At 22.6% G+C, this 11997-nt stretch overlaps 2 protein-coding genes across 2 annotated transcripts; both read right to left on the minus strand. All coding sequences in view use genetic code 6, as the record gives it.

Annotated features, from left to right (window-relative positions):
• Positions 1–2496: 2496 nt before the first annotated feature.
• TTHERM_000289469 (transmembrane protein, putative) lies at positions 2497–2907 on the minus strand (the record flags this gene model as incomplete). The annotated part of the gene is made up of 1 exon (XM_012798264.1): positions 2497–2907. One exon carries the CDS (start codon positions 2905–2907, stop codon positions 2497–2499), a length of 411 nt encoding a protein of 136 aa, XP_012653718.1.
• Positions 2908–4399: 1492 nt separating this feature from the next.
• TTHERM_00289470 (REJ domain protein) lies at positions 4400–11574 on the minus strand (the record flags this gene model as incomplete). Its single annotated transcript, XM_001018663.2, has 6 exons — positions 4400–5065; positions 5115–7682; positions 7746–7956; positions 8028–8520; positions 8577–9752; positions 9900–11574. The coding sequence occupies 6 exons, from the start codon at positions 11572–11574 to the stop codon at positions 4400–4402; spliced, it is 6789 nt and encodes a 2262-aa protein (XP_001018663.2).
• Between the last annotated feature and the right edge of the window lie 423 nt (positions 11575–11997).

An 11997-nucleotide genomic window follows, 5' to 3' on the forward strand; every position in this document is an offset into this window, starting at 1 on the left:
TTAAATGACACCAAAAAAATATTTCTTGAAGATAAAGTGCATAAAAATAGAAAGCATACTCATTTGTCTGAGAATAATTGTAAAAATTTATTTTTGAATAAAGTAAATGAAATCATTCTTTCCAGTAAGATGTAGATGAATATAGATTCTTTATTTGAATTTAGGGATAAGCTAGAGTCAGCTGTCTAGGATTATCATCTTTTTAATTATTATTATTCCTTAGAAAATTTACATTTAATGTTTACACTATTTAAATCGCAAATATTACTAAAGATTGGATAGTTCAAAGAAGCTGCTGAAGATTTAACCAGTTTGTTTGAAAATAAAAAATAAATAATATCTAGCTATCCAGTAAAAATAGCTTTGGTCTTAAAAGAAATATTTGAAAAATCAAAGATATAATCTAAAGAATTTAATTAATTATTTTAAAAGTTTGATAATAGCATTACTATGCAAGTTGGAATGATATTTGATTGCTAATAAAACAAAAACCTAATATTTAAGTCAATTTAACTTTTTATTTATCTTATTAATTAAGTTCTAAACTGGAATGGAGATTCTTTTGGAATTATTTTAACCGAACATGATATAAAGCTTATTGAAATTTTTATTCCTCTAATGAATGTTAAATAAATAAAGTTCCTTTAAAGCCAAATTATCAAAGATATCATAAATACAATTCATGGAGATATAGGATAAATGTTTGATAAATTGAGTTCTAATATATATGAAGATATTTCTTAATTTGATGACTCAAAATTTAATGATAAAGAATCATTTACAAACTAATATAATATTTCATAGTAGTACTCCTACAGTCCTTCACCTTATAAAAGTAGTGCTTTAGATTTTATAAGGGAAGAAATATAAAATCTTAGCTAAGAAGAATATCCATCCTTAATGAGTGAAGAATTAAATAACTCAAAAAATCATCTTAAAAGTATAACAAAAATTAATCGAATAAATAGTGGTTAAAAATTTAGAAAGAGTCTATTTCTTTAAACAAAGAAATGTAATAGTTTTATTATAAAACCACAAAAATTTAATTTTTCTTCTTAATTTGAAGCACATTTAGGAGATGAAAGTTTATTTCACTCTTAAGATGGATATTTTGATGAGAAATCAATCTTTTAATCAAAATCAATTAATTTTGAAACTAATTTAACTTGTGAACATTATTTTCATATGTCGATTCATAAAGCATTAAGCAATTTGTTTGCAAAATAAGTCATATTTGAATAAATAAATTAAAATTTAAAAAGAAATACTGGAGAAAAATACACTTTTTAAAAAACTCACAAATAGTAAAGATATATAATATATTGCATAAAATAACTTATTTTAAAGAAAAATTAATTATTTTTTAATCTATGCTAGCTTCTGTCTAAGTTAAACATTTAAGTTATCATTTTATCAGAAATTAAAGGAAAGTGTTTTATTGAGCAATAGCCAGAGTAAACATTTATTTATAATAACCTAGAAATATTTAGAGTTTACTATGATTGCTAATAGATTGTAAATTTTTTAAAAAATTAAAGAAATAAAGTTAATTTCTACAGTATTTCTACTTCAATATAGCATTATTGATTATTTCTATATAAAAAATAAATTAAAATATTATAATAAAATAGTTAGTTATTATTATATTATTTTTATTTTGTAAAATAAAATATAAATGAAAAATTATTTAATCACAAACATTTTTTTTGGAATTCATAATTTTTTTATTATTAAATACTCTTTAAAATACGATTGATTATCTTTCATTCTAATAATAATAACTAGTTCAACCTACCTCAAATTTAAAAAATATTAACTTTATTAAAAATAGTGTATACTTTTAAAATACAATCAGTACAACTAAAAAATGTTATTTATTTATTTTTACTAAAATTTTAATAATTGATTTTCATATTTATTTTCTATTAACTTACTATCTTTAAGAAATAGGATCTAACCTTACACTTGAAGATTAATGAATAGAATTTGATTTTCTTGCTCTTTAATTGATAGTCTATTGATATTTTGGTTTTTAGTCTCCTTGTCTTATTTCTTTAGTTGAATATGTAGGATTATGTATTTATTTTATAGGCTCCGAGCCATAAATATTTTATTGTTCAATTTAGTGCTGATCAAGTATTTCATTATGGTTAAGAATACTTCTAATTTTTTCTTTTGATTTATTTATTTAATTAGAATCTTATTATCCTTTCTAGTCTTGAAAATCACCTAAATCAATACTGTTGATCCATAGAGAGTTGCTTTAATTAACTGAAAATGATTTCTATTCTCTTATTATGTTTTTTATTTTGTCATTTGCTTTTTCAATTTAGTTAGTTTTTAGATTTTTATCTTTTTATATTTTTTATGGGCTTCCATCATAAAAAATATTATCTTTATGACTGTTTGTTCTCACCTTTACATGCTTATTAGCTGAATCTTATATACTATTTGAGTCATATTATTGGAATAAATTACCTTTTTCATCTTTAATATTCATTAAATTTCTAAATTTTTTTGTTTATAGTTAAATCGTTTATTATTAATTTGGTTTATATTTTTGTTATTCTGATTATTATTATTCATTTTAAAAGGGCTCTCCATTGAAGCTTATATTCTAAATTGAATGATCTATTTCTTTTCTTAAGCTTAATCTTTTCTTATTACTATAAAAGGAATCTCTTAGCTTTTTTATTGTTAGTGGTTTTTTTACAGAAGGAGAAAGATTGAATGAAGTTTGGGTATCACTCTAATTGGCATCTATATTTTTATCTCTGTTTGTTAAATAAGTTTCAGTAATTCCTTGTTCAGATGAATCTAAGACCTGAATAAAACTATTACTTTAAGATAAATCATCGTTATTATTATTATTTAAATAGGAATAAGAAGAATTAGTTTATTTAACATGATTTAGAACTTTACTCTCTAAATTTTATTGAGGATTATAAGCTTATTCTATTTTTTTATTATTTTAAAATTAACTGTTAATTTTCATTTAAGATTTTAGTTAAAATTCTAGATCTTCTATCTTGTTTTTAAGCTACTAGTTTTATTTTTCATTTTCTTTGATTATTACCTTGAGTCTTTTTATTTCATCATCGTCACTTTGCTTTTGCTGTTTAAGTATATTCAGCTCTTTATGGTAACTTACTAACAACTAGTATGCTCTCTATTTAATATCATTCTACTTAATTTTATTTATTTATTCTAAATTTAATTACTCAAGGCTGATCCATTAATCATATTTATTATTTAAATCGTGTAAAAATTTTTCATTTCCTGTTAAATTATTTTCATCTTTTAATTTATTTATACCTGCATTAAGACGAACTAATCTATCATTTATTTGTTATAATTATATTGTTTAATTATTTTTATTTTGGTCTTCAGATTCATTTTTTTCATTTTTTATATTTCTCTGAACTTAAGTGTTCTAATTCATATTCTACTTTTCTTTTTTTAGAATATCATTTGAATCCTATTAATTTTAGGATACTTTAACATCAATTTATTACTAATTATTATATTTTTCATCTTTAATTTTTAAAGATTGCTATATTTCTAAAGATTTTTGATCTTCTTTTACAGTTTCTTTTAAATTTTTATAACTATTTTAATTTTCTTTTTAATAATTTTCATTTTCTTATTTTTTAGGTTAAGTTTATAAAATTTATTAATTTGCTTACTATGCCTACATTTCTTTTTTATCATTATTTTAATGCTCTTATTAGCTATTTTTCACATTAGAAGAGCTTAAAGTATGTTATTCTATCTTATCTTTAAGTTATTTTTAATCAGAAAAATGAGGATCTTATGAATCTTAGCTTTGATTATCTTAATATTTTTATTTATGTCCATCCAATTACTTCTATTTATTTTGAAATTGAGTATTTGTTTCCTATTAGCTACTTTAATTGTTATTTTTAATATGCTCATTATTTTATTAATTACTAGCGAGGTCTTAATTATTTTCTTTGTTTTCCTAACTTTTATTGTGTAAGATAGATTATTTAATTGATTCTTCATCATAAATCTATTATTAATCTGTACTTTCTCTTTATTCATTTTATGATTGAGACATTTAAAAAATATTTTGTAAATCTTATTTTCAATAAAACTTATTTTAAATAACTAATATTTCAATAATTTTTAATGAATGATGGAAATTAATTAAAAAAAAAATTAATAAACTTTTTTTATAAGTAGTATATTAATAATTAATCATAAATCAACTTTTAAGTATTTAATGTTACTCGAAATAAGATATTTTAATTTAAGAAAAATTTAATTGTATCGCATAATATTTTATATATTTATTAATATTATTTTTATGTTTTCCTTTAATCAATTTAATACAAAAATAGAAAAATGTAAATTATTAACAAAATATAAATATAAATCAAATATTTTATAATATCAATTATAATTTGATTAGGTCGTATAATTTTTAGTAAATTCCTTTAAGATCTTGTTTAGTGGCAAGTTTGATACCAACATATCTCAACAATATTGCAAAAAAAATATCAGTAGCTAATACTCCAATTAATAAAGTACCTAAAAATTTAAGCGAAATCTCATTAGTCGAACTTGGATCTTAGCCACTAACGATAGCGAAGAAAGCATAGTAATAAAACAGAACAAGCAAAAATATAATGAATTTCAATATTTTCTAAATTATACCTTTTCTACTATACCCAAATTCTATAATTTTTGTTATTATAGTAACTACAATAATATTAGCTATCTATATGAAAGCAACTTAAACTGCTGTATAATTTTGATTAAAAATTATATTTGAAACATATATGTGTAATATTCTCACATATTACACTAAAAACCTACTAAATCTGCTTAATTATTCGTCATATATAAGAAATACGCTAAAAATGTCATGAAAATATAAAATTCCTTTCAAAATATTTATGGATTCTAGTTTTTTTTATTTAGAGTCTTTGCTTTATTAGTTCTCTATCAAATTTTTTTCGCTGTTTAGACATACTTGTAAAGGTGTAGCAGGATTTATATCTCTTTTCGTAAACTCAATATCTTTATGCTATTCTCTATCCTGTTAAAATAAAATAAGTTAAATTTAATTAAAATAAATAAATATTTACTTCATTTGTATTTTTTTAATTATTTTGGCCTAATAACTTTTAAGGAATAAAAGGAGAAGACTAAGTTATAAGAATCTCTGTGTTTTATTAATCATTTATTTTATGGTGCATATCAACCTATTAGATTTAACTTTACACTAAATTAATTGAGTGACTTGACTTGTTCTCTATATCATTTTAAACATTACTAGGCTTAGAAAATTTTTCTTGTTCCATATCTTCTTTCTTAAGAATTTTTTGTTACTCTATTTGAATTTAATTTTCTTTGCTTTTTAATTCTATTTTTTCTTTATTTAATTTTAAGTCTTCATCAAATACCTTAGTTACTAAATAAGGCGATTTTAATAAAGATTTTTTATCTAAGAAGGCTCCATAAATAAAAAGTATTATAAACAAGAGTGTCAAAGCACCAATTTCCCAAAATGATATGTACTTATAAAAGTTATCAAAATTAGAAATATTATCAACACCTTATCCTGAAAATATTGTTTTGATATTTGTATTATTAGTAAAAATATTCTCAATACTATTAAAAACTGTAACGGGATTTAAATTATCACATACACAATCATAACTGTTTAACTATATATTATAAACAGTTTTGCATCCATCAGTAGTCCACTAATTGTTATTTCTATTTATACAGTTCAAAGTTTCATTTTTAATTGGCTTAAATGTAAAGGAAACTTATTTAGGTGGAACCAAATTTTTTTGATTTTCTATAGTCTATATTTATGGGTCAACTACACTATAATTTTTAATAGTATAGCTTGTTTGATTTTTTTGTATTTCTTTTAAAAAATCTTAAAATGGTTATTCATTCATGTATAAATTTTTATTGTATTATTTGTATGAAACTTGATAAACTTAATTAAGCTTTTCTTAAAATGGTGGTAATTATTATATATTTGATTGCCAAGTACTATCATATAAACTCTAATCTAAATATATAGGTAAGTTTTTACTAGTAACTAATTAGCTTACAACTAAAATATTGGATCCGTTAAATTGTTTCTAATTTTCATTAGGTAAGGCATCTAAATTTAATAAGTTACCTATTTGCTGTGAAAGTTAAACAATAGTTGCTTAAATAGTACTATTATCTGATACCAAAGACGTGCTTTAATCCAATATATTGAAAGCGTTATAAATCTGTTAATTGTACAAATCTTTCAAGTACTGAATTTAGCTATCCTGAGATAACTAACTTTAAATGACTTTTAATAATTGCTGAATGTAGTTTAATATATCGTCAAAGGTTATTTATGTACTTTTATTTATGCTACCTTAGGTCATTTTTGATATTTATTATGTAGCAAGTGTTGAAAAAGTTGATTATTAATATTCGTTAGTTGTTAAGTTCATTAGTTAAGAATAGATATATCCTATTTACTATTATATTGCTGGATAAAAGTTTGGTCTTGAAATAATATCTTCGCTAAGAAGAGATAAAGTTAATATTTAAGTAAGCTTTGACTATGTCTGTGAATATTAGATCATATTATTTACAGCTTAAATGTATGAATTTTGGTCAAAAGCGCTTTGACTCACTTATATTAATTAGGTAACATTATATATTGCTCCTAAAGAATCTATAGCTTGTACTAATATCAGTATATCTCCTGGAGGCAAGAAAGTTTCTACCTACGACAAATAAGTTAAATCTGTAATTTATTTTCTTTATACCAGCAAGGGATTTTTTACTTCTAATTTATATAAATCCTAAGAAGTATAATAAAAGAATTTGTATGAAATAGGCATATTATTACTCTAGCAAGATGATAAAACCAACGAAAATATAGTTTAAATTGAATTTCCTTTGATTGGAACACTTCCAAACTAACAGTTATATGGAGGGAAATTTAGTTTAAATTAATATATGCTTTAACTAGGTATAGAATATTTAGGATTATAAACAGAAAATCTCAGCACTATTTAATGATTTGTAGGCACAAATTAAGAAAAATAATTCCAAATTTAGAATCTGACTTTACCATACTCAAACTCCATAGAGGCAACTACTTGATTTTAGTAAATGATAGCTCCACCAAAAAATAGCAAATTTACATCTTAATTAGAATCATATTAAATAGTAGCTTCTATTACGTCATTCAAATTTATACTGTTTCTTATTAAAATATCATCTTTAAAGTTAATTAAAGACTAAGGGATTGAGTTATCAATAAAAGAAATCACAACTTAACTGCTTGAAGTTCTTGTATCTTTATTTCCAACTAAAGTAAACTAAATATTAGTATATTCTTTAAAAGTTAAGGGATCAAATTTTAATACCATACTATTTTGAGGGATAGGGATAATATTTTATTCGATATCTTTACATGCAGCTTAAGTTTAAAGATCTATACATGACCACGTGTATTAAATTTATTAGTCTTAAGTAATACTTTAATTTAAATCTAAATCCCTTATGTCAGATGTAAGAATGAGCTAATCGCTGTAGTTTTAGATTCTATTCCCACCTTATATTTACACTATCAGAGGACAATTGCTTATTATTATATAATAACTAGATGTTCCTTAAATTCCACTATCTGTTTAAAATGTTAGCTTTTTTAATTTTTGATTTTAAACAAAAAATAAATTATTTTTGAAAGTTATTTAATAATTTACCTAAAAATTATATTAAGTGTTAACTTGCAAACTGTATGGCTATAGTACTTACTAAAATGATCTATTGTTTGATAGACTCAAATTATTATTTAATCCTAAGATACTTTCTTAAATATTAACATTTATTGATTACTGAGTATCTATTAACTAAACTCTGTTTTAATTGCACATAACTATAAAAGCATCAAAATAGATTGTTATTAAATCTTTTCTATTTTTAAATGATTAATTTAATAAAAAAATAAAATTTGACAATTATTTTTTTAAATTTAATAAATTTACAAGTAATAAGGTCCTTCAACTAATTATCTACCAGCAATATTTATCTAAGTTTAGCCTAAAACTTAAATACTTATTGATTTTGAAGAGCTTGTCTTAATTTTATATTAATAAGCTAGTGTAAAAGAAATTTAAACTTCTTATATAAAATATTCAAGAGGCACAAAAATTGTTGGTGTTTGATTAGTATTAACTGAATTTAATATTTATTGTAAATTGTCACTCAGAGCTTGTATATTAGGTACCACAGAATCTAAAGTCCAATAAAAATTGCTAACTCCTTTATTTACAGTGTTTAGAAATTGTTTTATAACAATTTTTAAATTATCACATTAATTAATAATTGGCTGGTAATCTAAAACCACATCAGGCTATGGTAAATTACTTTAAGTTACAGTATTTCCATTATAATTTATTATTAAAGCTTAATATTCAGTTACCATAATGACATTGTTAAAATTTACTGTGTCTCCACTGAATATTGTTGCATCATAATCTAATTTATTAAAAATTATTAATTGATTGCTAAAAAATATGTTTTATTAAATTTACCTAAAATTACATTTATAGCATTTAGTTGAATAAGACACAAAGATGATTAAGCTAACTTTTGATAGGTAGAGCTATCAAAAATATATTTACATAGTAAGTTACTATTTTCTGGGCCTTAATATCCGTATGTGCTAATCGCATATGGGAAAGAAATGACTAATTTATCGAAAATATCTGTTAGTGTAATTTAAACTTATGCATTTGCTGTTTAGCAGTTGTCATTAAAATTTAGATACGCTTACTTGCAGAAAAAGCAAGCCTTAGTTTAGAAGTCTCTTGTTTAACAGTTATCATATTGATTGTAAGGTAAAGCTAGATATAAAATATTACCCGAATATTGAAATAGCTCATATGATTTCATCGATAAACGTATCTGTTGTATCGCAGGATTGCTTCTTGGTATTAATTCATAATCAATAAATTGAGATGACTATAAAAAGCTGGTTTGTATGCCAGTCAAGCCATAAATATTTTTATACCTTAGAGATGTAATATCTGACATTATACCATTTAATGTGTAGTTTGATATGTGAGTTTTTTAGTAATGTTTTAATGTTGGATCTATGTAAATTCCTGGGTTTTATGTTATTTATGAATTATGGTAAAGAGAAGGCATGTCAGAAGGACAAATTAAGTAAGTAATTTAAATTTATTGAATTTATGATGCTGTCACTAATATTAACTTGTTAGTTAAATCTGTTTATATACTCAAACTTAAACTTGTTTGAGTTTATCCAGCATTGTTACCAAATTATATTCCAGAAATAAAAGTTAGTATCTGATATTATCCGTAAGTTTAAAAATCGTAATTTCCTAAACTATATTGCTAACTAAGAGTGTTAGAGTCAGAAATTATAAAATTAAGAACACCAGAATTGTATTATGTAGTATTTGGAATGACAATAACCTACAAATGAAAATCTGTGTTAAAGAAACCCCCATTTTTATTGAAGGATCCTTAAAGCTAAACAGAATAGCTAGTAGTAGTAATTTGAGAGTTAGCTACTGTTACAGCTTTGATATCAGATAAATCAGATGCTACTTTGGTAATAGATAATATGAGAAAAGGAGTTTATGTAAAACCATTATTAAAGCCTTTACTTACTGCCCAATAATTAGAAACAATTGTGTCATAATAATCATCTACAATAAAAGATAATACTGAATTTGTGTTTTCTATTAGTTAAAAAAATGTATTTTTTCTTTTTTAAATTAAAAAGTGAAAAATATAAATCAAAATATCAAAAAACCAAATAAATCAAATTTAATTTTCTAAATTTAATTAAATTTCTTTTGAGATGTTTAAAGTTTAATATTATTTACTTTAACAGTTTATACTCATAAAATCTTCATATCCTATTTTGCATAGACAATTTATAGTAGAGTCTCTGTCACTTGAACTACATAAATTACATGTACTAGGAGTGCTAGGATCACATGAGCTGCACTTATATGAGCATTTCGGTATGCAAGACCTAATTTCTTGCACTTGGTTGTGTGTATTTAAATTGCATTAAATTAAACAAGCATTATTTAATAGAAAATAATTTGCTTGACAGAGAAGGCAGACGAAAGTGTTTCTGACATAAATAGCAACTTCACAATTATTTATAATACTTGAAGCTATAGATGGAGTGTAAATTATTGAGCTACTCAAATTTATCGAATATTGCGATATTCTATAAAAACTACCACTAGGTATTTTTGATAATGTATCACCAAAGTTAATTAATAAATCTTAGGTTTGTGTTCCAAGATTAAAATTTAATGGCCCTGAATTTTAATTCTGATTTAATTACAAAGTGTTGCTATCATATATAAGTACTTAAAGACTTTATCTTGAGAAATTATAATAAGAAACAAGAATAAAGTAATATTGTTATACATTCAAAGTGAATTATGTCAAATCTGTTATTTATTACTAATTACTCCATTAAATTTTTATCTAGTATTAATTGCTGCTTACATAGTAGTAGAACACACTTAGGAATTACTAATTTCCTAAATAAAATGTCATAAGAGGAGATTAGCTGTTACTAATCGGATCTACAGATTATAGATAAAACCAGAAGGATATTGTCATAAACAGAGCAGGATTATTGAGTTAGTAATAAGAGAAGTATTTCTACATAGAGATTGATGTGTACAAGTAGTTTCCTCCATAAAAGGTTGCATATCCAGTACCATAAGATGTTATAGGTGATTAATTAAAATAGAAACAATTCTAAGAATAAAATGATTCATCGGGTATACAATTTTTAGTATCTAATTAATCTTTAACAAAATATTTAAATAAAGTAAAAAACTCTTGCGCTTATTCTGAAAGCATTAAACTGAATTAAGATAATTCATAATTAGTGGTAAAATCAATAAATAAATTTCTAACGCTAAAGACTTTATAAACAGATCCTTAATAAAATTCGCTGCTTAAATTTAGCTGAAAACTTGAAAGAAACAAAGTGTAGAGACTCAAATCTGTAATAGTAATTTAAGAAGCTTAAGTAAATGTGTTAGAAATATTATTATCTATACTATTCCTAAACACAAAAGATATTTAGTAGCTTATTGAAGTGATCTGATTAAATGAAATTGCAATTTCATGTACTCCACTATTAAAAAAGTTTGGATATGAAAATGATTAATCTGACAAACTAGAAGAAGCAGACTCTTCAATTTATAGCTGAATGGGTGATTAAGTAAAGTCAAATTATACATTCATAAAGTAAGTTGTTGGATCACTGTTCAAAGCTATATACATCAAACTAGATTTTACTCCACTTATAGTTTGTTTAGAATCGAATTTAGCTGTAATTGTGAAGCTCTACTAAGGTAATGAAGTATCAAGAAGATTAGATATAGGTATTTTATGATAATTGTCTGAATAATCTTGTGTTGCATAAACACTAGTATACTAATGATCAGCTAAGAATCTTACATCTAGTTAAGAGGTAACTTTTACTAACAGCAAAGTAATTTATATAAAAAGATAAATACTCATATTAATTAATTAGTTTTTTGTATTTTTAATTGTATTTTTTAATGTTTTGACTTATAAATTATTTACTATTTTACACTTTTTAACTCAACTTTATTCAATAGATTGTTTCTATATAGATAATTAAAGATAAACATCAAAAAAGATTTCAGATTTAGACTAAAGATTAATTTTTTAAATCTTTCATATAATTTACGTTTTAAAATAAATACTTACATTATTTACCTGATTTTTAAGAAAAACAAATTTTAATTACCTAATTTTAAATAATCATATTTTCTTTAACAAAAATCGAAACAGTGATTATAGATAATATAAATTTATTTTATAAAAATATAATTTAAATTAAATAATAATTATAGATAAAAACGAGGGTAAATAGCTGAAGAATACTTAATGCATTTAAATTTAATTTAACTAATTGTA

The sequence above is a fragment of the Tetrahymena thermophila genome, assembly GCF_000189635.1.
Source record: "Tetrahymena thermophila SB210 genomic scaffold scf_8254594, whole genome shotgun sequence".
Classification (NCBI taxonomy): Eukaryota; Ciliophora; class Oligohymenophorea; order Hymenostomatida; family Tetrahymenidae; genus Tetrahymena; species Tetrahymena thermophila.